The following is a 26,750-nucleotide window of genomic DNA, read 5'->3' on the forward strand; positions in this document are numbered from 1 at the left end:
TAGGTCCCTTCACTAACACTGTGGAGACCTGGATTCCACCCCACTACTTGGGGTGACGCTGTGCAAATGGGGAAATCCTTCACACCTCCACCAAATGAAAACCAAGGGGAGAGTTTGTTCTGTAGTGAGGGCACTGGCCTGGGATTTGGTGCTACATTCAAGTTTGTGCTCTATCAGTAGTTCCAGGACAGACAATGCATGGCAGGAAGTCAATTCCCATGTGTAAATTATCTCCAGCCCTTTGTCCTATCTTTATTCTTCGTATCTGTGCAAAACAGAGAATGTCAGAGCTACGGTTTTGGTACTTCCAAAGGGAGAGAAGTCATGTAGTAACCTGCTGCTACCTTGCTCCGTCCTACTGGAAAGACCCAAGAGTGTAGACCCGCAGTTTAGAGTTACTTTGTACTTGAATATGCCAAAAATACTCATACTGAAACCAAACGGGTTGCAACTACTTGATCCTACGCTAAGCCAAACTCTCATCAGCCTGAGGAGCAGCCAGGTTGAGAAGGAGCCTTGGCTGGCAACCACACACCGTTATCGATGAGGGCTGACAGCCTGACGCCAGCTTGTCAGCAGGCACTGCGTTCCTTTCCTTGCTGTGCTGCTCCTGCAGCACAGAACATATGGGAAAATCACGTCCTGTCGTAGCTTGTCATCCTGTAAGGGATCTCTGCTTCAGCAGCACTCAGGAGCCTGAAGGAAAGTCTGTTCACGTAAGGATTTTTGTTTCTTAAAGAGCCCAATACCAACATTAAGCTGCACCAGGGCAGGGTCAGGGTAGATGTCAGGAAAAAATTCATCACTAAAGGAGTTTTCAGGGCCTGGAACAGGCTGCCCAGGGAGGGGGTTGAGTCACCGACCCTGGAGGTATTTAAAAAAGAAGAGTAGATGTTGCACTTGGTAACATGGTCTAGTGTCAAACCTAGTAGGGCTGGATAGATGGTTAGACTCAATGATCTTGAAGGTCTTTTCCAACGAAAACCATTCTATGATTCTATGATCCTGTTTAGGAGGATCAATCACCTCCTGGCATGGGGAGATGTCAGAAAAGTTCCGAGTCTGCACAACTGGTGGAAAGTACCAGAATATTCTGCCATCCGAACTGAGCTGAAGTGACAAAATCCAGTTCTCTCAGATCCTATCAATAGTGATTCTAAGTGAGACCCTTTGAGCTCTCCCAGATCACAGTAGGCATCTCCCCTGAGCTGGGACATCTCACAAGGCACACACTTCTGCTGATGGAAGACCAGAGTGAAGTCACTCTTCCCAAGTCTCAACAAGAGCCCACTGAGGAATGACAATACGCTGTGAGGTTTTTACCCTAACCTTGAAGAGGGAAATCTTAACTCCATGCTTTCTTCATCCACCTTTCTACTTATATGAGCTACATATGAGCCTTTACGAGTGTGGGTGACGTATCACCAGGACCTACCATTTCTGTCTGTTTGCCTGTGTTTATCTTATGTTTTACATGTGTGTACATAGATCTACTTATATACTTTAATATACCTTATAGTTATCTTCAAACCTGTATTTAAGTCTCTATTTAATCAATATCCATATACATTTCTACTAAATCACTTGTAAGGCTTTAAAAATTATTCAGTCATTAAGTGCTGCTAAAGTTTAACCTTTGATTTACCTTATACTTTTAAAAAATTCTCAATCAACTAAATCGTAACTGTGTCAACACCTTTTCCTCTGTGACATGATACACATTATTGAAGAGAAATCATAGACAGAAAGGAATGAATTAAAACAGTGCCATTATAAAGTTTAGACATCACCAACCCTTTGACTGTGTGTTTTTCCAGACAAGAAGGCTCATGAAAAGATGTAAGGGAGGATTTTTATTGTTGTTACTTTCTGTATATCTGGGTCTGAACCATACTGATCTTTCTTGAAGGGAATCAGATATTTACAGGTAGTTAAGGATAAACCACCAAGGGGTTTTCAAGGCAAAGGTCTTGTTAGGGATCACTATTTTAAACCTTAATTAGAAAGAGAGAAGAAAACAGCAAGTCATTTAACCCCCTTGTTTCTGAGCAGCGTGAGACTATAGGTACAGGCCCCACCAAATGAGCTTTTATTAAAGAAAGATCTCATAGATTGCAGTCTTCAGAGTGAGGATACAATGCTATTTAATGCATGTGCAATTTCAGCTCAACTGCAGAGCATCTCATTCTGAATAAAGTATAATAGTGCTGAAGTTCTTAGAAGTGTGCAACAGCCTCTTCCACCATGACACAGCTACAAGGACTATGCCAGGAAGGCTGTCATCTCCTTTTATAGAATCACAGACTAGTTTGTGTTGGAAGGAACCTCAAAACCCATACAGTTCCAATCTCTGCCCTAGGCAGGGACACCCTCCACTAGCCCAGGGTGCCCAAAGCCCCATCCAACCAGGCCTTGAACCCTGACAGGGATCCAGGGGCAGCCCCAGCTTCTCTGGGCGACCTGTGCCAGGGCCTCACCAATCTCACAGCCCTACTATTTGATCTAAATCTACACCACTTCAGTTCAAGGCCATTCCCCCTTGTCCTGTCAATCCTTGCCCTTGTAACCAGTCCCTCCAGCTTCCCAGTAGCCCTTTCAGGTACTGGAAGGTGCTGTAAGCTGCCCCTGGAGCCTTCTCTTCTCCAGGCTGAACGAGCCCAACTCTCTTAGCCTGTCTCCACAGCAGAGGTGCTCCAGTTCTCGGATCATCCTCCTGGCTTCCTCTGGACTCACTACGACAAGATCCATGTCTGTTTTGTCCTGGGGACCTCAGAGCTGGATGCAGTACTACAGGTGGGATCTCTCCAGAGCAGAGCAGAGGGGCAGAATCCCCTCCTTTGACCTGCTGGTCATGCTGGTTTCGATGCAGTCCAGGACACAGTTGGCTTTCTAGGCTGCAAGCACACACTGCCAGCTCATGTTGAGCTTTACATCCATCAAAACTGCCAAGTCCTTCTCCTTTGGGCTGCTCCCAGTGATGGGATGCCATGAGTAGCAAGGCAAAATAAAGGGGGATAGGGCCATAATGCCAGAGACTGTCCACCAAAAGACCCTCAGAGCCCTTTTGCCCTATATGTATACAGGGCTTTTCACATCTACAAATAAAAATTCTTCCTGGAAGGGAGATGAAAATGGTGAGAATTTAGGATCAACTTACCTCAAGAAATTCCAATGGCTGAACAGACAGGGATGGCAAGAACAATACTAGACAAAACTACAGAACCCAGCCTGGGAGAAGGAGAACTGTAATGAGCTTCCCTTGAGAAAACAGTGATGTACTGGGAAAGGGCAATGATGGAGCAGAGGTGCACAGCTGCGCAGCTACCACTGTGCTGGTTACTTCCAGGCACAGGATTTGTATTTCAGTAAGCAAACCATGAACCTTGAAAAATGATGGTTTCTCTACTCATATATTTCTAAAGAGAGTTAACTCTGATTAATGTTAACATCAAAGTGCTGCTGGATTCAATCACATCTCTGCTGAACTGTACTGATTTTGCCTGAAGACTTCTTGGTCTACAATGCTTGCCAAAAAAACCCTTCAAAAGTTCCCTGTGTGCAAAAGAGATCAACCCAAGAGCTGGAAGGGATATTTAATTTATCAGGATGTCTGGGAAAAACAAACAAACTCACCTACTCAATTCCCTTCCTTCCCTTAAGTCACAGTTCTAGAGATAAAACTTTCCTGTGGGTACACATATAAATAATCCTCAAATAGAACAAGCAGAGAATCGACAACTTTCTTAGAAAGCAGAAAACACCAGGCCACAGGGCAGTGGAACTGAAGGTATGTGGCTGGCCATCCCTTGCTGATGATTACATTCTGTAAGCAATTAGAATAAGGCAGGTTGCATTGTGTGACATTTTGGCATTACATAGATTGTTGCCTCTTCTCCAGGCACTTCTCAATATCATCCAACACTTGAACTGCTGCTTTTGGAATCCGAGTCCCTGGACCAAACACATTGGTAACACCAGCATCATACAGGAAGTCATAGTCCTGTTCAGAAAGGAATTGAAGAGTTACAGTTAATAGTGCAACAGACAATTGATAGTTGGTTTATTAATTGGTGTACGCTCTATCCTGTACATTGGGCCTGAAAAAGCAAATGCAACAAGTCTCAGAAGCAGCACAGAATCAAGGGAAATGAGACAAGCTACTGTCTGATCCTTGGAAAAGATTCAAAAGCCAACTGGATGTGACCTTAATTAACCTAATCTAAATGCAATCTAACTTCTTAATTTTGAAAACACTGTTTTAAACAAGGGCTTGGACCACGTACTGCTAGTGGCCTACTGCAATCTAAGTCACTCTAATTTTATAATTATCCTGAAAGTTAAAGAAGACCCAGGAAGCAGTTACATGGTCTCTCTCACTTCTATATAGGATATACTCTACCTTTCCAACCACTGGCTAGTTACATCCTATTGAGAGACAGGACAGAACACAACATGCCTCTCAGAAAAATACTGTGAGTTTTGTTTGTTCAATGTAAAAGTCTGTCTTTCCTGAACACTAACTTAATTGTTTAGAAAATTGTCTAGGAAAAGGGAGTAGCAGGAGATTTATATGCAAAATCAGTTTGAGTCTCTCTAGACAGGAGATGACACTACAGGGCTTGGCACAGTTCATTCACAAGCACATGTGAATGAACTAAGGAAAATGCACAGACCTGACTGCAAGGGCATTCAACAAAGTGTTCAGCAGTATAGGAGAGGCAACACTGAGGCCTGACAAAGGGGAACGTGAGGAGAAGTGAAATGATGAATAAGATCCTTAGCCTATAGGTGCCAGGACCTGCCACATGTCTTAGTCACTAGCTGTGCCTCTTCCAAACTACCACTGGAAGTCATAAAGTCTTTTAATAGAGGAGCTAGCCTTTATCAGTAATATGTAAGGTACTGGCAATGTGAGACAACAAAGCATAAAGAACATCTCCCTGAGGTTAGTCTTTTCCCAACATGACTTAACATTCCATCTGAGAAAGGCTGTAAGTTGAACCAGGACACAGTGTACAGAAAACCAGATCAATGAGACCTGACAGCACTCTGCGACCCTGGTGCTGACCCTGGTGACTGAACACAGTAGCCTTCAGCGCTGTAAATCACCTCTGGCCCTAACAGAATATAGGAAACAGCTAAAACCAGCACACACAGAAACAAAGCAGTCTCCTGGTCTTGATGGAAATGATGCTGACCCGTACCTGAGGTGGGATGACACCTCCACATATGACAAGAATGTCTGGGCGGCCAAGGGCATTGAGTTCTTTGATGAGTTCAGGCACAAGTGTTTTATGGCCTGCTGCAAGTGTACTCACACCAACACAGTGCACATCTGCATCAACCGCCTGCTGGGCCACTTCTCGAGGTGTCTGTGTGGGAAGAGGAGTAGGTGACAAGTACCAGCCCCAGCCTGGCTGCTGAGCAAGGGGTAGAGGGAGAAATCGCTGCATGTGAAATACATCGGGCACAGCTCGATCACTCATACCTGGAAGAGGGGACCTATGTCCACATCAAACCCAATGTCTGCAAATCCTGTAGCAATGACTTTAGCTCCTCTGTCATGGCCATCTTGACCCATCTTTGCAACGAGTATACGAGGCCTGCGCCCCTCGCGATCCGTGAACTTGTTAACCCTGATTGAGGACACATATTGTAACTGTAAGTCACTGGCATCCAGCAGAGGTATTTACACAAATAAAATACAATACAATACAATACAACACAAAACAATACAAAACAATAAAATACAATACAACACAATAAAATACAATACAATACAACACAATACAATACAACACAATAAAATAAAATAAAATAAAATACAATAAAATAAAATTAAAATAAAATAAAACATAACAGTGGCTGCAACTGTAGCAACATTTCTGTACATCAAAGCAAAAGATCTTCTAAGTCACAACTTGTCTATGTAGTCAGTGTATTGCGATAATGCTCTTGTCTACTGACCAATTTCTTGCTGTTACCATCCTAAAAGAACAAAACATTCCTTTTTAAAGAAAACCACGCCTCTACTTTTGTGTTTTGTAACAGACAAAAACCCTGAATTCTCTGTGGGCTGAATGAGCTGAATGATAACTAAAAGACAATTTTTAGATTTTAAGGATAATTAGGACCAATTACTTCAAAGGTATTTGCATGGCACACAGGTTATAGAGGAGCTCCAGGCATCATGCTGAGCATCATCAGCCAACTGGGCACAAGCCTGTGCAGAAATTATTACTGTATCCCCCATTCTCTGCACTCATCCCAGTGCCTCCCATTTTCAGATCAGCAGCAGTTCAGATTTCTGTTGAGTAAAAGTGACTGTGAAGCCACAGCCTTGGGGACTCATCTTTCATCTCACTTCATAGAATCCCAGACTGGTTTGGGATGGAAGGGACATCAAGGATCACTATGATTGACATCTCTTACTGGTTACTAACAAGTAATTTGTACTATGTTAATTCAGCCTTTAACTTTTTAGGCTATGATTAATAATAGAATCACAGACTCATTTGGGTTGGAAGGCACCTCAAAGCCAATCTAGTTCCATCACCTGCCACAAGCAGAGACACCCTCCACTAGCCCAGGGTGCCCAAAGCCCAATCCAACCTGGCCTTGAACCCTGACAGGGATCCAGGGGCAGCCACAGCTTCTCTGGGCAACCTGTGCCAGGGTCTCACCACTCTCACAGGGAAGAATTTCTTCCTTTAATCTGAATCTCCCCTCCTTCAGTTTAAGACCATTCCCCCCTGTCCTGTCAGTACACTCCCTCACAAAGACAGTTTTCGTTATCCATGTACCTTCCAGTATGTGTCCTTGAGTGGGACACTAAGACTAGCACTTCTCAGAAATAAAACAGTTTTTTTGTTGGTTGGGGGAAGGATGATGGGGGGAGGGTGGGTGTTTAATACTGTTCTGAGCATTCTGTTAAGGATGGAGTTGCATGTATTGGTGTGCCTTGAAACCATGAGCTGACCTGCCTGGGATGTAGCATAATTTGGGGAAAAGTATTAACTCTAGAGAATCTAAAGTGTTTATCAGGACAGATTTGCACAGTCTCAGGAGATGATTTTGAAACAGGAAAACTCATCATATATGAGAGAAAAAAATAAGAACTCGGGCTGCTTAGAAAGGAATTCAGTCAAAAGAGCCTGAAGAAGCAGACTGACAAAGCTTTCTGTTGGATGATGTATAGGAGTTGCACCAGCCTTCTCTATCTATAAGGACTGCTGAGAATATCAATGAAGTACCTGAATTGCTTTGTGGAATCTTAAAATCCATTTCTCTGTATTCTGTTTCCATATTCCTGTTTCCATAGGGTCCCCCACAACAAGAACAGGTCTAGTTGCTCCAAGCCTGCCAGGTTAAGGCCACCTGAGTCACTGCAACTCAAGGCTTGGTTCAAGTGTGCAGCAAGTGTGAAATCACACTTCTGAAGCCCTGTGCAAAGGTGACCATAGCAAATCCAGTTTCTTTACCGTGTTTATTAACTGGTACATGCAACCTTGGACATAAAAGTAGGTTTGTAAAAAAGGAAGCTACATCTTGCTTCTCAAGGAATAAGTTCAGTTCAGTTTCATGTAAATGCATCATTACCAATATTTAAATCCAAAATAAATACTTAAAATAAAAAATGATGGTGACATCGCCCAGCACAACTTCAAGTCAGGCTAAACATCACCATTGTGAAGCCATCAAGTAATTCCCTTTCAAGAGAGCCTGTTACTCCTTAATGTGTAAGCCTCAACACAATAGGGACTTGTGAGCATCGATTCATATTACATCACCACCCACTACAGCAACCCAGTCTCTTTACCCAAGGGGACAGCAGCAAAAGCAGAAGCTGATAAAAGGCACAAATAGGAAACTGTTTTCACACATACTACCACCTTCTGATGTTTTCTCCCTTGTGATATGAATAAGTGACAGCCACAGACTGTGAATTGTATGTGGATATCTGGATTCTAGCCTTAGAATTTTAGTAACAGTAAGAGTGAAGTTGTAGGGACAATTTACAGGCAGATCAAAATCAGGTTTTTTTAATATAAATTGCTTGAAATATTTTAGAGATCAAGTATAGGGTTCTGCACCTGGGGAGGAATAACCCCATGTACCAGTACAGGTTAGGGGCTGACCTGCTGGGAAGCAATGCTGCAGAGAAGCACCTGGGAATTCTGGTGGACAAGAAGATCTCCACGACCTGCACTGTGCCCTCATGGCCAAGAAGGCAAATGGTGTCCTGGGGGATATTAAAAAGAGCGTGGCCAGCAGGTCAAAGGAGGTTCTCCTCCCCCTCTACTCTGCACTGCTGAGGCCACATCATTGTGTCCAGCTCCTCTGTCCAAGGAAGACAAGGAGCTAATGGAGATATTTCAGTGGCAGGCTATAAAGATAATGAGGGGCCTGGAGCATGTCTTGTATAAGGAAAGGCTCAAAGAGCTGGGGCTGGTTAGCCTGGAGAAGACAAGAGAGGGGATCTGAGGGCACTGAGTAGTGCCCAGTTACAGGACAAGGGGCAATGGGCACAAAGTGGAACATAGGAAGGTTCACCTCAACATGAGGAAAAACATCTTCACTCTGAGGGTGTCCGAGCCCTGGAACAGGCTTCCCAGAGAGGCTGAGGAGTCTCCTTCTCTGGAGACATCCAAAATCCACTTGGACATGTTCCTATGCAGCCTGCTGTGGGTGATTCTGCTTTAGCAGGGGGTTGGACTGGGTGATCTCCAGAGATGCCTTCTGACTCCAAGCGTTCTGTGATTCCACAGTCTTCAAATGAAGAAATCTGGTGTATGAGGATTTAAGGCAATGTTTCTGAGCTTCTTAATCCTACAGTGCAAAATCCTTGAATCCTAACATCACCTCAGTGGATTTTGTTTGCAAGAAATGATAAGTTGAGTTTTGACTATTCCCTTATTGCACTTATTTCTTCTTACTCATCTCACTTGCTTACAGACAGAAGAGTGCCTATGCAGGTCACTGTTTTGTTCTGGGGATGTCATTCACATTTGGGAAACATGTTTTTAGGGCACAGTGAGTAGCACATGTATCTCATGGATGCTGTGTCTGGCTTCTTAGGAAGCTATTCTCACCTATTGATGGCATGAAGAATTTCATCACTCTCTCCAAACTCCTGGCGATAAGCTCCGCTCACCATTCGGTCACTGGCTTTATGTTCTCCAAACACCTTCTTCATTGCATCTGTTATTTCTCCAACTGTGCACCTAAGATACAGAAACAAGTATGTTTTCAGAACAATGTTTTCAGAAGGTTTATATGAAAACACTCCTAATTTCAGGAAATTAAATCAAACTTTCTTAACTGGAACTGGGGGGGTTGGCGGGTGACTGCAGGACCTTTAAATTATACTAAAATTCAAAATACAAATCAAGATAAATGAAAAAAAAAGGAGGAGACACAGAAAAGACTTCACTGGAAATTGACTTTCCCTTGATATTTGTATTTTACTATTTATTAATCTTCTCTACTCCTGATGTAGTTCCTTTATCCACTGACATGCAGAAGAATCCAGGAAATAAATTTACATGCAAGTTACAAGCTGTATTTGCTGCTGGGGGGACTGGGCTTGTTAGAAATTATACACATTTTACTGCTCTAGCACAAACACTACAAGCCAACTAGGCTGTGCTGTCTTCTTGTACAAACATAACAGCCCCTGTCCCAAAGCATTTAAAACTCTCATATTAACAGATTCTACCTTTCTGGTTAAATTCTAGAATGCAGACTGTACCAAAAAAGACAAGAGCAGTTCAGCTAGCAGCTCCACCACAGCAAGCTTCATATTTCTGGTAAGAAATTAACTGGGAGTCAGTACTGGGTAATGATTTTGAAGACATGCTACCAAGCTCTTGATGAAATCTTTCAAAAATATTTTAGCTTCTACTTGAATAGGAAAAAACACAAGAATTTGTGTGTATTGAGAAATGAATATAACTTGCTGCAAACTTCATCAAAGAAAAATACTACTCCATAAAATGCTTTAGAAATATGCATACAAATACAGAGATCAAACCCCATCCATTCTGGTACTGCTCAGCACATTTCTAACCCCTGGAATTCACATTTTCTCCTGCCAGCTACTGCAAGGCAAAACTAGGTAAAGCATCCTCCAAAGCTTTTATATAAAATGCTCAACAGATGTTTGGAGAAGATGCAACTTCTTGTCCACACACTTTTAGAAGGGTATGGCCAAATGAATTGTTCTTGGTTTTCCTTCTGCTGGTGACAGTTTCAGCAGATATTACCTGATTCCTACCTTGTGCAATCTGCCAGGCATCCAATATAACATAAAATGGATTTCTGCTGGATTAAGTGCATCTATGCTAATGTAAAATGTGAGAATATAGGCATATATGAGCATATAGACAGTATCTGTACAATGCATATGCCTGAAGCCAGCCTCTTATCTGAAGGTATCACTCTTCACAGTTGACCTGCTTTGTCTAGAAGACTGTATCATGCTGAAACACAGATTTTTAACTCATATCACTGACAATCTTGGCCACTTTTTGTCATCTCCCCTTTCCTGGCTCTCTGGAATTATATTCTCTGCTTTTATCCATTTTTATCCTCAGTGCACTAAGGAGCTTATATCTGGATTTATAAAAATCATTGTCTAGAAAAAAAGCTAATGTAAAGTAATACCAAATATCTGGTATCTGTTTCGCTCTGAGTGAATGTGTCTTAGTCTGATACTTTCTCTGAATTTATTTATTAACAATGATTTAAACAACATTATTTACAAAGCAACCTGTCCACGATTGCATCAGAACCCACTGACATGGATATGCAATACACTTCATTCTTACAGGAACTGTGGGATCTCAGAAAGTGTAGCAACCACTACCTGAGTTACAGCAGTTCTCATATCTTACTCACTGCTGTCATCAGGCTTTGTCTTTCAGGGTATGTAAATAATCTCATTAATATTACTGCTCACTGACATTGCTGACAAAGAATTGAAAAGCAAGCTGCATTAAGTGCTAGATTAAGTGACTTAGCCAAGGTTAAAAAGCAAGTTAGCAGCAGACTTAAAAATAGTATCAAGAAATACTGGCTCCCTCTCAGAGTGCTAGACATCACAGATTGCAGCCTGATATAAATACAGCCCATGCATAAACACTGACGACTTACTCCTGTGTAAACACTGGCAGTTTGGTGAAGGCTGACAGTGACACAATGTGCATCTTTTCTTCTAGAGGAAACCATCAATTTAGATAAATCCTCCTCTTCTGCTGAAGCAGCAGCTGACCACATAACCTCAGTATTAAAGTGCAGCACTTTGTACAGTTGTAAAAGGCCTCCAAGATCATCTAATCCAACTGTCCCCCTACCACCTATATCACTTACCAAACCATGTCCTTAAGTACCTCATCCAACCTTTCCTTGAACACCCCGAGGGACAGTGACTCCACCACCTCCCTTCCCAGGGCAGCCCATTCCAATGCCCAACCACTCTTTCTGAGAAGAAATTTCTCCTCATTTCTAACCTGAGCCTCCCCTGGCACAACTTGCAGCCATTCCCTCTTGTCCTATCACTAGTTATCTGAAAGAAGAGGCTGACCCCCAGCTCACTACAACTTCCTTTCAAGTAGTTGTAGAGAGCAGTAAGGTCTCCCCTGAACCTCCTCTTGTCCAGACTAAACTGTCCCAGCTGCCTCAGTGTCCTTACAGTGTGTCTTGTAGCAAGGACAACATGTCTGTACATAAACTGCTGCCTGCATTGTATGAACTTCTGCGCTGCTCACAATTCCTGTTGACCAACTGTGCTACATCAGAGCCCTCAATTGTTCAAAGAATCCCTGACCCTCCTCAAAAGCAAGGGATTTCCAAATAAGAGGAGCTTGGCTCTTTGCTAAGCATCTAGGCAGTTCAACAAGGTCAAAGGGATGGAATGCAATCACAGGTGTGATGGCCAGAGAGGCTACTGTTTGATTCAGTGTGTCCTATCAGGCATGGTAGCTATCTCCTTTAGCAATTAGTGCTAGGACTCACTCCCAGTGGTTCACAACCAGCTGCAGAGACTGTGCAGCACAAGTATGAATTTGAAGAAGGTCAATGACTGTAACATGCCTGTTAGGACACCTTCTGTCTGCTCAGTCTCACACTACTGCCACTGCCTCTCTGCATTTCCACAGTAACAAGAGGTCGCACTGTGTAAGCAGGTGACAGAAGTACCACAAGGACACGACACAGAGCAGGCAGACAAAGGAACAGCACTTTGTGCTACTCTGCACTTGATGCCTCTTTTTTCTGTTACTGATAGTTGGCACTGCAAGTCTGGAGAGGGCCAGAAAGACAGCACCTCAGATGAAGGAGGTGAGAAAGAACTTAGCATAATTTGTCTCTCAGCCCTACCCAAGCACACCCATTTTCCTGTAGTGTCACTTCTGAGAAGTGACATTCCGTATCACCTTTGGCTGCTCTATTACTCTGGTTACAATGCTAAAATTATTTTTCTACTTCTCCGTATTAGTCCATAGGTCAGTGCTGAAAACTCTGAGCTAATCCTTTTATTTCAATTGAATTACATTATTTGTCTTCCTGATCAAAACTGAACATTTTCCATTCAGTAGGAGGCAGGTATCTGTCACTAGTCTACTTGTCTACTGCTCGTAGAAGATGAACATGATCACTTAAAAATCTTTTCCTATGTTGTCCCTAACAGAAGTGCTCCCTATAAATCATAAAATCATACACCAGGTTGGAAGGGACCCCAAGGATCATCTGGCCCAGCCTTTCTTGGCAAAAGCATGGTCTGGATAAGATGTCCCAGTACTCTGTCCAGATGAATCTTAAAAGTGTCCAGTGTTGGGGAATACACCACTTCCCTGGGGAGATTATTCCAATGCCTGGTTGTTCTGGTGAAAAATGTTCCTCTTGTGTCCAACTGGAATCATCCAGCAGTAACTTGCACCCGTTACCCCTTGTCTTTTCCATGTAACTGCTAAAAAGGGACTCTTCATCTTCTTTGTAGCCACCCTCTCAGTAGTGGAACAGGGTGATGAGGTCTCCTCTCAGTCTTCAACACTGAACAAACCCAATTCTCTCAGCCTTTCTTGTATGGAAGGTTTCCCAGTCCTTTGATCACTTTTGTATGTTCAAAGAGATCACAATCCTCCTTCAGACACTCTTCATCAAATACCATGACAGCTGCCTTCTGTGGTCATGGCCCACATATAGTTTTGGTGCAGAGCTTTGTGTTTGCAACTTAAAAGAGGATCTGTAGTCCATCAATGCTTTTGCAAACAATCAAAACAAGATCACCAAGGACAGAAATTAGCAGTTAACTGGTCCATTTTGGTACAGAAGCTATGAATCCCTTGTAAATCCAACATTAATCTCCTGTGACCTTTATAGTTCAAAGACATGTATAGACATGCTGCTGGAGAATTGTGATAAGCTCTTTGTGGGAAAAATGTATTTGAAGTACAGTTATTAAGTGTTCAAGGAAAGGGAATGAAGGAATTTGAGACATGAAAGTGAAAAGAAGACAGCATCCCAAGAAGGAGTGGCTTCCTCACTGCTTTGGGCGAACAGTCAGAAAGGATCAGTTCTGGAGACCGATGCTGAAGCAGGAATGTAAAGAGTCGTAAAAGCATCTTAGGTGGGAAAAAAGTGAATGTTTCACTGGTCTCCAAAGGATGCCTCACTGCTCTTCTCAAGAGCATCTTTTACAGCTTTGTCTGACTAAAGCAAACTTCTTTCTTTCAAGCAAAAAATATTTTCACACCAATCTGTGGTGCAAGGAAGGATGAAGCACCAGACCATGACAAGATTTTGAATATCCATTTTCACATCTCATACACTTCTTAAACTCCCTGACCTATGAAACAGCAGGGTGACAGAGAAACCTAGTTACATACTGAAACTGGTAAGGGTTTGAGTTGTAAACAACACAATGTGTATGAAGAACATCATTTCATAGGAGATTCTTTGTATCCGTACTCTTTGTGAGAAATTAAAGCACAATCTTAAGAGGCTGTAAAATGTAATATTCTATCTTACAATGTCAAACTGCAGCCATCTTTTACTTCCACCTCTGAGGAAAACCCCAAAACACCTCAAGACATCAACCTCACTGAGACCATACCCAAAACAGATTAGAAGGTGAAGATGAACAATTGATTTTTGAACCGCAGTTGGATATTCACCCCCAACCCCAATACCTTGCACGTGCTGCTTCCACTGCAAGCGCAAGTAAGTTGCCCTCTCCAGTAGCAGCACACTGTGTTAAAGCAGCAAGACACTGCTGGGCTGCTGCTTGATCTCTACTAGCCTTCACCTAAAGTGGAGGAGAAAAATTATTAAGTTAAACTAAATTGGGAAGTTGAGTATATAAGACTTTTTGATTTCACATATTATTTCTGGAGGCATGGCATTGTCAACTGTCAATATATATATTAACAAAATTAAAAATAAAAAGGTGTCTCAGATTTAGAACGTCCACAGCTCCATAAAATAACTCTAAAAGCATTTTTATCTATGTTTTTACTAATTATGAAAGTGGATGTTGATTTCTGGTTCCATAACCCCATCCCTTAATAGCACTTGGATGAGCTGCACCAAATAACCTGAGTGATTAAATAACGTTACAGACTTCTAGAGCAAAACACTGCACAGATATTTTCTATCTCATTTTCAGAAAATGTGAAGCTCTCAATTTTGAAAGGTTAGACATGAGACTACCCGAAATACAATGACTAAAATCAAATGAATATGGCAAGAACATTTTTGCTTGGATTCTAATTGTTTTTTGGATAAGCCTCCACTGAAACTAAACAGAAATCTAGCCTCTCTGCTAAAGACTAGAGTGGATTCTCAGAAATGTGAGGGTCAAATATCTGGCAAGCCACCTTTACTCAAGTTCTATCTGCAACTGCAGAAACTTCTGATTTTTAAGAACATGGTTCCCACCTTATTAATCTTCTCGATCTGCTTGCTGCGGACTGAAGTATTATCAATAGCCAGAACTTCGACTGTCTCCTCTTTTTCTAGCTGATGCTTGTTTACTCCAACAATTACTTCTGCCCCTATTTCCAGTGGAAACACCAGAAACTCAGAATACATTTGCAAACTATTGTGAAAAGACACAATATTAATAGGACAAGAAAATTTTGAGCATTATGATGCAGTGCTTAGCTTTGTAACTATACGCATTCCAAAACCGTGTAATTTCTTCTTATAAGAAAGACTTAAGTCTATATTTTCCATATTTTATGATGAGCTATGCATGAAAGTGAAGTTCCTACAATAATTTATCATGTTGGAGAACTGTATTTCAGCTTTCAGCCAGTATAAAATTACCACACTTTTCAAAGCAACATAATTTACCTCGGTAGAGAAGGTAAATTGGTCTTAATTAAAGACCTGCTTCAAATTTATCCTCCAAACAGAACAGTTCATACAACTTCTTTCATGTTTGAATTATGCCTAGTTACTGTTAAAATTTCTACTGGAATGCAGACTACAAAAAGCAGAATAGAGCTATAAGCACACACACAAACACATCTCCACATACACTTACTATATATGCACATATGAATACACATATATACATATCTCACAAAGAGCTGCATCATCCTCTGATCTGACAGCTTTATTTCTGGTCTTCAGGAAAAATGAAGCAAGCAAGCACACCCAGGAATTTGGCCAGCTCATTCAATATTGCCATCTGCTGGCAGTCATGCTTTCAAGTGCAGGAATCACAGTTTAAGGATGCTATCAGAAATTACGCAATTAACTACTGAAGATTCAAAATACTCCTTTAAGATAATCTTGCCAGTGCTTTGTCTAATCTAGTCTTAAATATGTCAAGCAAGACTGTTTTCATGCTGGTACTATACTTCAGACACACTGCTATCTCTTTCCAGAAGCTTTTACTGATATAAAACTAAAAAGAAATAATCATTTTATCACTCACAATCTACTACTGCAAAACTAAGCGCTGGGAGGAATAGTGTGTAAAAAACCTTTATACAAAAGTATTCTAGCAGCAGTTTTCCATTCTTCCTTCTCTCTGTTCCCTACCAGAGTCAATCCTGGCTTGCCTTCTTGCTGCACACTCTTCAATACGAAGTTTGGGAATTCCCTCAGCAACAGCTTTGGCCATTCCACCCATTTCTTCAATCTCCTCAACCAGCTGATAAATGAAGAGGATTGAGAAAGTGAGCAATAGCAAGGGTCACAAAACAAGCTTTGCATTCGTGCTACCATCCAAATTTTTATTACACATATACATACAGTCCTGTGCTCTAAAAGTGTGTTTCCTATCCCCGTCAGAGACACGGAGATAGCACTGGGAGACTGCCCAGAGAGTTTGTGGAGTCTCCTTCTCCAGAGACATTCAAACCCGCCTGGATGCTTTTCTGTGGGATTTAGTCTGGGTGATCCTGCTCTGGCAGAGGGGTTGGACTAGATGATCTTTTGAGGTCCCTTTCAACTCCTAATGTTCTGGTGTGGAGGATCTGGTGCAGAGCTGGCTATTAGAGAAGGGACACAGCTGCACAGACCTGCTCGAGATGGCATAAGTAGGGTAAAGGTTAGTCCAAAGTCAGTGTGCCCTTGGGGCCAGCTGAAGACAGTTACTGTTGTCTTAGAAGGATGTGTTTACCATAACAATGTGCAACAGAATGTAAGCAAAGGCAGGACTGCAACTTATCAGCTGGACCAATGATGAGCTCGGCTTTTGCAATATGTATGAGCTAATTAACTAGCATACTTAAGCCATGCTTGTGTGAATAAAGTTTGAGACGTCTGATGAACCATATGGTGTCCGCGTCTTCCTTCTCCGACATTCTGGTATTCTGTGACTACATGTTTTGGTATAAATTAAGAGACATCTCAAACAAAAGAACATTTTTAGTCCCAAAACTCTATTCATTAATAAAAGTGCATGGCATATTGTTCAACTAGTAACACCCATGCATGAAAAAGCTCGAGACCTTGACTCTGCACTGCCTTCTGTGTGCCAACCAGCTCTGATGGTTACATGTACAAAAAAACAAAATCAAAAAAGCCCAGGTCAGTTCTCTGATCTTGAAGACAAATTGTATGGCATGGTTCAGCTCTCACACAGCAGAAGTCTATGCAGCTCCAAAACAGCAACTACCTTCTAATTGCCAACTGAAATGATCATCAGGCCATGCCTGGCACTGTCTAGAAGACTCCTAGTTGACAAGGACCTAAAAAAACTGTGCTAACAGTGTTTGCACAGTTCTAAGCTAGTGTTTGGGTCTGTATTAGCTTATTAGTTTGGGACTTGCATAAGAGCAAGTATTTGGAGAATCGCTGGGTTTAGCTGTAGGCTTGACACGTAGGCATGTATCTTTATGCAGGATTGCCACGGGTCAGACTACTCCTGCACATTATTTAAAGAATATATATTCCAATCCTACATGCCTGGCTATAAACCCTTGGTTTCAACAACCCCTAGTTTCAAATCCTCAAGCAAATCACCACCATGTAACTCAGTTGGTTTGACTCTTTCTTCTGTCAAACTCTTTTTATTTTTAACACATAAACAAGAGATCCCAGCAAACCGGGAGTCTTCAGCATACAAGGGAGTTTGTAGGACTTGATTATATGTTCCACACTCAGATATTTCCATTTCAAATGTAGTCTACCAGAAGGCTGAAGTCTCTCTAAATATACACTGTTATTTTTGTAAATCACTGAAGCAGAAGTGTAAGTGTAAGAAGTTGCCACCTTATCGAAGAGCCCCTTAAAGGACATTGCTCAAAACTCCTCTACCTAAAAATTTCCCACAAAACATAAAAAGGTTATGCAAACCTACCTTTAAAGCAGCATCATAGACATCATTGGTGAGGCACTCCATGAGGTAAGATCCCCCCCAGGGGTCTGCCACTTTAGGAATACCTGACTCCTCTTGAATTATGATCTGCGTGTTCCGAGCAATGCGAGCACTCTTCACTGTAGGCAAACCCAAGGCTTCATCAAAGGAATTTGTATGCAAAGACTGTGTACCCCCAAACACTGCAGCCATTGCTTCTATTGTAGTACGGATAACATTGTTAAAGGGATCCTGGAAGGACAAGGAGAGCTCTGGAGTTCAACAGTTCTGTGACAGGGCTGAGGCAGGTTAGTCACACACATACTACTGCAATGAAATGAATGCAAGATTACCCACTGAAACACTGTAATTGTAACAAAAAAGCTGAAAAACAGTCAGTAAGAAACATCCAATCAAACTAATATATCACTGATTGGTACCTTGGACAAAATGATTAATCCATAAAGCAAGCTGAAAGTATCAGTGTATAAGCAACAAAGCACAGTCTGACTTATATTTAGTGGTGTTTCAAAGCACTTAATGAATCCAAGTTGGAGCAGATTGAACAGGTAGCCCCATGTCCTCCACCCTGGGATCCCATGTCTCAGAGAACTGAAGAGCACATCTGGCAAACAGGTGACCAGCTCAGATGCGTTTTGGAACTAAATGTGCTTAGTATTTCCACTAACAGCATTACATAAAGGTAGGAATTCCTGGTGAAAGCTGCTGGTGCTATAAAATTGAAAGATATCAATGGGAGAACTGGGGTATTAACCAAAACAAACAGACAATCCAGAGTAGAAGGGACAGAAATAGAGCTAATAGAGCCAATATAGAGACCTTAAAGTCAAAATTTTTATCTGCTCCTTTCATACATCCAGATAGTTGAGTTGTATGTGCCTTTACAGTCAAAGAAGAGTAATCATGATCTCCAGGTCTGACTTGTGTTTTGAGAGAGTGAAGATTCACCCACTGCATTTGATTATTGGGGGAACATAGCAGTCGCTCAGATTGCATACCTTATTCTTGAGGTGCTTAGTTGGAATGAAATGTATCCAAAATAATTAAGAGCTACCAATGTAGTGGGACTTTCAAGAAGGCAAAATGGATCATGAGATCCGTGAATTAATTATTTTTCATAAAGAAACTGAATTAATAACACTATTTTACAAGTAGACAAGACACAGAATATATTTCTGGTTCAAATATTCCATTTAAAGAACTACAGAAATGTGATTTGGATGAGCAAGAATGTAAAACCTAATTTATGAGTGGATACCTATCTAAAGGAAGGCCAGAGGAAAACATATTTGCCCTCTGAAACCTATAAGGAACAAAGACTTGACACTGAGAAGCTATATTAAGATACATAATATTTAGACAGGAAAAAAGGGTTTTGATCCATACATAAATATATTTATACTGGGCACTGGATGATGGTTGATCATATTTTTGGTAACATTTACGTTTTGCACTCATACAATACTTTTTTTAATTGGAGGACCTACAAAGGCTACTGTTCAAAAAATCCCACTGTTTTAGCATTACCACATTCCTGCAATGTAAGTAAATATTCCATCTGCTCTGAAAACAAGAATAAACCCCAGGTACAGAAACAAAGTAACAATGGTTGCAATAACAACCCAAAAATCATTCAAACTACATGAAACTGATTGCAGGCCTTGGAATAAGAGCTACAACTCAGCTCCAACTCACCTGGGAAACTATACCTACAGTCAAATGATTTATTTCCTTGTTGTGAAGTGATGTAACTAAAAGGAAAAGCAAAGAGTGCACCAGGTTTCAAAAGAGAGATGAACTGTAACAATTATTTCACTTTCAGCAGTGAGAGACAGGGGCATGAATGATTTCCTTGAATGCTCAAATGAATTCTCAAGCCAGTGATGTTAAGAAAACAGGTGCCTCTACTTCCATATTCAGCTGCATTCTGATAGGATAACTCTGAGGACAAATCCTCTGAGTCCTGAATTAATACAAGCACCTCTCTGCAAGTCTCTCTCTCTCTAATTAGCAGGTTTAGATCCTATTCTCAGGTCAGCAGCCACCAGACTAGAAGAATACACTTAAGATGGTGATTGCAGAATGAAAATGAAGCCAGACAATGAAAAGTTAGTCCCAGAGACTCTGCCTATCACCATACTGGAATTCTTTTGTAAATAAGAGTCCCAAGTGCTAAGTTTCTGGCCTTTTACCTGGTTGCTACAGAGCAGAATGAGGTACTTCATAAACCAGCATTTTGGGAAATAATGCTGCTGGCACTCAAAAAGACTTTTATGTTACACAAGCAAAAAGATGCTAGTGTGCTTTAGTCAGGCTGAGAGTAAGACAGGCTGTGTCCTTCAGAAAGCAGGTAAAAAAAGCAGCCCTCTTTAAAATACAGACCATGAGAACATGTTTAAATGAGGGAGTTGATAAAGAGTCCAATTTCTAACCTGCTCAGTGAGTGACCAGCCCGAAGTCTGACAATGAGCTCTCAGCAGAAGAGATTTGGGATCCTTGGGCTTAAACATTTTCTCTATTAAGTGAGCCCACAGCCGTCTCCCAGCTCTCAGCTTAGCTATTTCCATATAGAAGTTCATGCCAATTCCCCAGAAGAAGGACAGCCTGTAAAAAAAAGAGCACAGAAACAGGGTAAAATGTTAAACCACTCTAATAACCCTGTCTCAGTAAAGACATCCTGCAGCTATGGCTCTGATTAATTCACTTTTACAGATACAACCCAGGCATAAGATGAAGGGAATGTTCCTGGAGACACTGATGCTAACTACTACAGAATCACACATATTTATGCCATTAAACTGTCTCAGCCTCCAAACAAGGTGACTGCAGGCAAACTCCCAGCAACGACGGTCCCCTGGAAGTGCTAAACTGTCCACAGGGATTGTTTTGGGGGAGGCCCTGGGTCAAGCAGCATTCTAGCAAGTCACTAATACAGGAAGTGACACCCTAGTGCCAGGGAATGCTCCTGGACACAATCTACTAGTGCAGTTAATGCTCATGAATTTCTTAAAATGAGAAGACATTACAGACTGTAAGTATGTTTTCATCCTTTTCCTTACTATTTTATCCATAATCCAAATCAAACATCAGTTCAACACTGGATAGCATATGAGGGAAGGGACTGATTGGTCTACTTTTTCCTTTTTAAAGCTTCCATGATTTAGAAATGTGATCATGCATAATTAAAGCCAGTAAAGCTCATTACACTAAAGATGCATTTTTTTAACAGTGAATCAGGTACTGAAACAACTTGCCAAGAGATCTTAGATTCTCCAGCACTAGGAAGTCTGAAAATAAGGCCGGATCTTCTATATGCTCTACTTTGATTTTGCCACAGATCTTGGGAACAGGTTAATTCAGCTGACTCTCACATTTTGAATGTGCAACAGGCTATGTGAACCATGCCTTTGTTTTTTTACTCACCATATAGTTAGGCAATCTGTAAATCAACTAGACCATTGAAACCGTGGTTCTGCTTAGCTTGGCAGTAACTACACCAAAATGCAATATTCTGCTTTAAATTAAATTTTATTTTTAGGAAAATTCCAACTGAAAATTGAACTAACTGAGCCCCTTCTCCTTATTAGGCATTTTTTCCTTAAATATTTCAAAGTAATATTAATTTTAAAAATTCAATGATACTACAGTATAAAAACCATGAGAGCTCTTGCTGCATTCTGCAGTCCTAAAGCTACAACTGTATCAGATACAACAGTTTATGGATCTTCTTTACAAGCCAGAGACAGACCTTGACAATGCTTGGGCTTGAATGTGAGTTTTAATCCATTTATTACCGTAGGTCTAGTCTAAGTATCTGTTGGACAAGGTATTTTCCTATCACTGAAACTGTAACAAAACCAAAACTAGCAATCTGAGCATCACTAATACTGCTTCTATGTGTAAAAATACTGAATTTGGTATTAAATTCTAGAGGTTTTACCAACAGTGAGTTTTATACTTGCAAATGTCTTTAGCTCACCTTGGTGCAAATTCATCAATGGTAAGTCCAGCTTTAAGTCCAGTTCTGCAGTACTCCAAGCCATCTGCTATAGTATAAGCTAATTCCAGGATGGTATCAGCTCCTGCCTCTTGCATGTGGTATCCACTGATTGAAATGGAATTAAATTTTGGCATATACTGCAAAAAATAAAAGACAAGACAGTACAACACTGTATGGGGCTTGGACTAGATGATCTTTAATGGTCCCATCCAACACAAACCATGATTCTATGATTCTATGACAGCAGAATGGGAGGATCAGATCATTAGTTCTACCAACATTCACAATCAATCCATTCTTGGTAGAATCCAACCCACCTCTATTATACAGATTTTGCAGACATACACTTGACATGCTTTTACCTTTTTTCACTATTTGTTGTACTTAAACTATGATCTAGCTTAAGTTTCTTTCTCAATCAGAGGCTGTGTTCTACCTCTCCAAAGAAAACAACTAGCAGTACTGAACTTCTCATCAGTTGAGGACTTTACTCCTTTCACTACTGGCTTCTCATGCTCATTTTCACAGCAGAGTCCTTCAAAATTTCTTACCTCTTCACTCCTGCTTACAGCTGTATCATGATTCTTAAATATGTGGTTTCTTGCTTTCTATGCAAAGAAAAACCTGTCTGTTTCTTGTCTCCAAGCTTCCTGCCATCCTTTCAGTTTAGGTTCATCTTAATCTAACTTTGATTTGGGATGACTCAAAAAATCTTAAAATTTATGCTGTGATTTGGGATCTTAATTTCTCCTCCCAGCCCTCTCCACAACATTCTTCACCACAACAGGTCTTCCTGTCTTCTGCTTTGCTCTCTGTCGTGGTTTTACGCCGGCTGAGAACCGAGATCCACGCAGCTCCCTGCTCCTTAAAGGAAAAGAGCAGGGGAAGAGGGAAGGGAGTGGGGGGTGGGGGTGTGAAAGGCAAGGGAAGGGAAAAGGAAGGGGCAAATAACACCAAACCCAAGAAACTAAAAGGCCCGTGGGTTGGGATAAGGATAGTTTACTAAGATAAAATAAAGAAAAGATAAAATATAACAATGCCAACAGGACTTTAGAGCAAAAATATATGAAGCTGTTGATACACAATGCAGTTTCTCACCAAACCACACAACTCAGGCCGTGCCACCCAGAGCCGTCCCGGAACCCGACCGTCCCCCAAGAACCGCGTGTCCCGGAGCCGTCCCTGCTCTTCCTCCCTATAGCCCCCCGATATCCTGGGCAGGATGTAATTGGCATGGAATACTCTCTTCGGCCAGTTTGGGTCACCTGTCCTGGCTTCGCCCCTCCTTTCTAATGAATAGAGAAATACAAAGAGCTGAGAAAGTCCTTGACTGTCTGACAGCAACTAAAAACATCAGGGTGTTATCAGCACTGTTTTCATTTTAACTCTCAAACACAGCATTCCAGCCGCTGCTACAGATGAAGTTAACTCCATCCTGACCAAAACCAGGACACTCTCCAAAGTGCCTCACAAATAGTTAACTAGACATAATAAGAGAAGTAAATAGATTTAAAGAATCAATACCTTTGAGGTGTACTGGAAGATGTCAGCAATAATCCTCATGGATGGTTCTGGGGGGAAAATGTACGTATTTCGGACCATGAACTCCTTCAAGATGTCATTTTGGATTGTGCCTGTCAGCTTGGCCTGAGGCACTCCCTGTTCTTCTCCAGTGACAATGAATGTGGCTAACACTGGAATGACTGCCCCGTTCATTGTCATAGAAACTGACATTTTCTCCAAAGGAATTCCATCAAAAAGGATTTTGGTGTCTTCCACTGTATCAATGGCAACTCCAGCCATTCCAACGTCTCCTCGAACTCGTGGATTGTCTGAATCATAACCACGGTGGGTGGCTAAATCAAAAGCAACAGATAATCCCTGCTGGCCAGCTAAGTGAAAGAAAAAAGGACCAACAAACCAAACAAACAAAAAAATAAGAAGAGAGAGTGTTAAAACAGATCTGCATTAGGACTGGATCTCTATTTATTAATTTTATTTTACATCATCCAGGCTTGGACAACAAACCAATTTTTGATGTTAAACGCTGTTCCCTCCCTAAACTTGTGCAAAGTCTATTAGTCTTTAACTTTGAAGGAAAAAGCTTTTAACTGAGAAAAAAAATAGCACAGTTATTCTAGTTCAGCCACACAACCAGCTTACAATGCTTAACAAATTACTGCACAATAGTTTAGTCACAATTTAACAAAGTATCAGAACTTACATATAGAAACTCTCTTAGATTAGCTAGAAGCAAGTGTGATAAACTACATCACATTAATTTGTGATAAAGAGAAGGTAAACACACACAGGCTGATTGTTATCCCGGCTCTATTGACATGCCTTGTGTATTCCTAAAGTGTGATGCATTACTAAACCTGCAGGAGGAGAAAATTACTCATACACAGCAGGGAAAAGGACAGAGCTCTTGGCAGACTTGCCACTCTGACCTGAAAGCAGTACCTGAAACTCTAACCCCAGGTATTTACCAGCTGATCAGCACTGCTGTTCTTACAAGTAACTAGATTTACTGCGTTTGCAAATCTGTTTTTCAACATCAGCAGAGGTCTTAATCATCAGCTATTGTCTTTGATATAAACCACTACATGTTAGTTCTGAAACACAGTGACAAAAAATTAAATATTTGACTTGTGTCAAGCAACACAAATTTCAGCAATTATGAGAACTTAGAATTAGCTCTTTTTCAGTATTCTTCTAATTACAATGAGATTTTAATTGTATTATTATAAATGCTTTGCAAACAGGTCAGCTTCAGAAGCTATGCAAAAATATTCAATATTAATACAATCTTTAACACAACAACAGACCCAAAATTACAATATCACCATGTCAAAACCTGAATAGATGAAAACGTCCTGGCAGCAAACATTCTCGAATAACTCAGCTGTGCTACTAACCCAAGTGTTAGTGCTTCTGCTACAGCAGCAAAGTTCAGCAGGAAGGCAGAGTATATTCAGAACAATCTTTACATTGAAAAGTTTGTTTGCAAGCTTCTAACACCTTGTATTTTTAAGTTCTTTATTTACTGAGAATTTTATATATGGAAAGAAGCAAGAATACTCGCAAGAATACTGCAGCAGCTAATATTGCTTCATATTAGCTAATCATGATAAGGCAAGAAGTAAAAATCCCCTCTCCTGTCCTGAACAGTGAGCATAGAATCATAGAATGATTTGGGTTGGAAAGGACCTCAAAGCCCATCTAGTTCCAACCCCTTGCCATGAGCAGGGACACCCTCCGCTAGCCCAGGGTGCCCAAAGCCCCATCCAACCTGACCTTCAACACTGCCAGGGATCCAGAGGCAGTCACAGCTTCTCTGGGCAACCTGTGCAAAAGTCTCACCACCCTCAATCTGAAAAATTTCTTCCTTATATCTAGTTGTATATCCTTTATCTATTTATCTATATCCTACTCATGTTTTGAGCAGGAAGGTCTGTCAAGTAGGAAATGAAAAGATCACAGACACATTACTCTGAAGGCCAATGTCAGTGGTCTTTTTTGATTGTTAAGGTTATAATTAGCTTCAAACAATAGTTAAAATGTACGGATGGTGTAAAACTAATACCTCAGTCTGTAAAGCACAGCTTTTTAGTAGTGGTTTCACAATGACTAACTCAGTGGTATATTATGATGACATTCTGGCAGTTAGCTAAACATGTTGCAGCAAAGCATGATGCTCTGCTGGAACATCAGGAAAATCACTCTCAAACAGGGAAAACAGCAGTACTTTTATAAAGCCATCTTTACTAGTACACCATGAGTGACACCATTCATATTGAAGGTGGGGGGTTGGAATAGATGACCTTTAAGGTCCCTTCCAATCTAACACATTCTGTGATTCTACATTTTATATGAGTTCGTTTAAAATTTACAATGTGAGATGGAAACCCAAAATGTCAGAATGCACTAAAACTCAGAAGTTTATCTAAGTGACAAAGTTCAATAGATTTTTTTTCCACTACAATCTTCTCTCCTGGTCACAAAATGAGTGTAAAGTGCTCCATAATCTCTGCTAGCTGGGGACTGGGATGAAGCCAAATTTTATCTCTGCCAACACAGAATAACTAAAAATAGCATTTAACTCATTCATTTTTCCACCTCAAAAGCAAAATGAAGCAAGAACAGCTTCAGAAATTATCCAGTTTCCCAGTAGTAAAGAAATACAGTACCACTGGGAAAAGCCTATCAGATATAAAAAAATTCATGAGGCCCAACAGTCACATTTTTGATGTAAAATCACCATATGAATATTCATTCCCCAGTGCTTTGGGATGTTGTTTCCCAAATCAGCTGCCTTACCTTTAATGTTGTCCTTGTAGAACTTGTTGCTCTCTTCTACTGTACTGAAGCCAGCATATTGGCGGATAGTCCAGGGCCTGTATGTGTACATGGTTGGGTAGGGTCCTCGAGTGAAAGGTTTCACCCCTGGCAGCTCCTCAGGGAGCTCTTTTGTGTCCCTTTTGGAGTACAAGGGCTTGATGTCGATCCCCTCTGGGGTGTGCCAAATTAAATCCTTTGGATTCTTGCCCTTCAGCTGCTTTTCAGCAAGGGCAGCCCACTCAGGGTGCAGCGGCTGCCCATGCAGTGAACGCCCCACAAGCCTGCGGGGTGGAAGTTGTGCCAGGCATGAGCAGCAGTGGGGCTGCAGGCGCAGGAGAGCATCCTTGGCTCTTAGCATGTCTGCTCCACTGGTTGGCAAGCACAGGGTAAGCTGAAGAAGATAAAACCAAGTATTATTCATTCTCGTACACATCCGACATGGGAGAAGTGAGCATGGAGAGATAAAGCAGTTTGATAAAGCTAAAACACCCAGAAGGAAACTAGAGTGTATTTATCCACTTATCTGACAGACATCATTCCTTGCCTTTCAACCAGGCCACACGTAACACAGTTCAA

At 41.2% G+C, this 26,750-nt stretch overlaps 1 protein-coding gene across 1 annotated transcript; it reads right to left on the reverse strand.

Annotated features, from left to right (window-relative positions):
• Positions 1 to 1,844: 1,844 nt before the first annotated feature.
• Positions 1,845 to 26,532, reverse strand: MMUT (methylmalonyl-CoA mutase; the record flags this gene model as incomplete). Its single annotated transcript, XM_084261912.1, has 12 exons — positions 1,845 to 4,000; positions 5,205 to 5,372; positions 5,489 to 5,636; positions 9,093 to 9,224; positions 14,190 to 14,305; positions 14,938 to 15,053; positions 16,051 to 16,162; positions 17,816 to 18,064; positions 20,266 to 20,437; positions 21,813 to 21,970; positions 23,358 to 23,725; positions 26,154 to 26,532. The coding sequence occupies 12 exons, from the start codon at positions 26,530 to 26,532 to the stop codon at positions 3,872 to 3,874; spliced, it is 2,247 nt and encodes a 748-aa protein (XP_084118038.1). The 3' UTR covers positions 1,845 to 3,871.
• Between the last annotated feature and the right edge of the window lie 218 nt (positions 26,533 to 26,750).

The sequence above is a fragment of the Gallinula chloropus genome (genome assembly GCF_964237585.1).
Source record: "Gallinula chloropus genome assembly, chromosome: 3".
In the NCBI taxonomy this organism is placed as follows: domain Eukaryota; kingdom Metazoa; phylum Chordata; class Aves; order Gruiformes; family Rallidae; genus Gallinula; species Gallinula chloropus.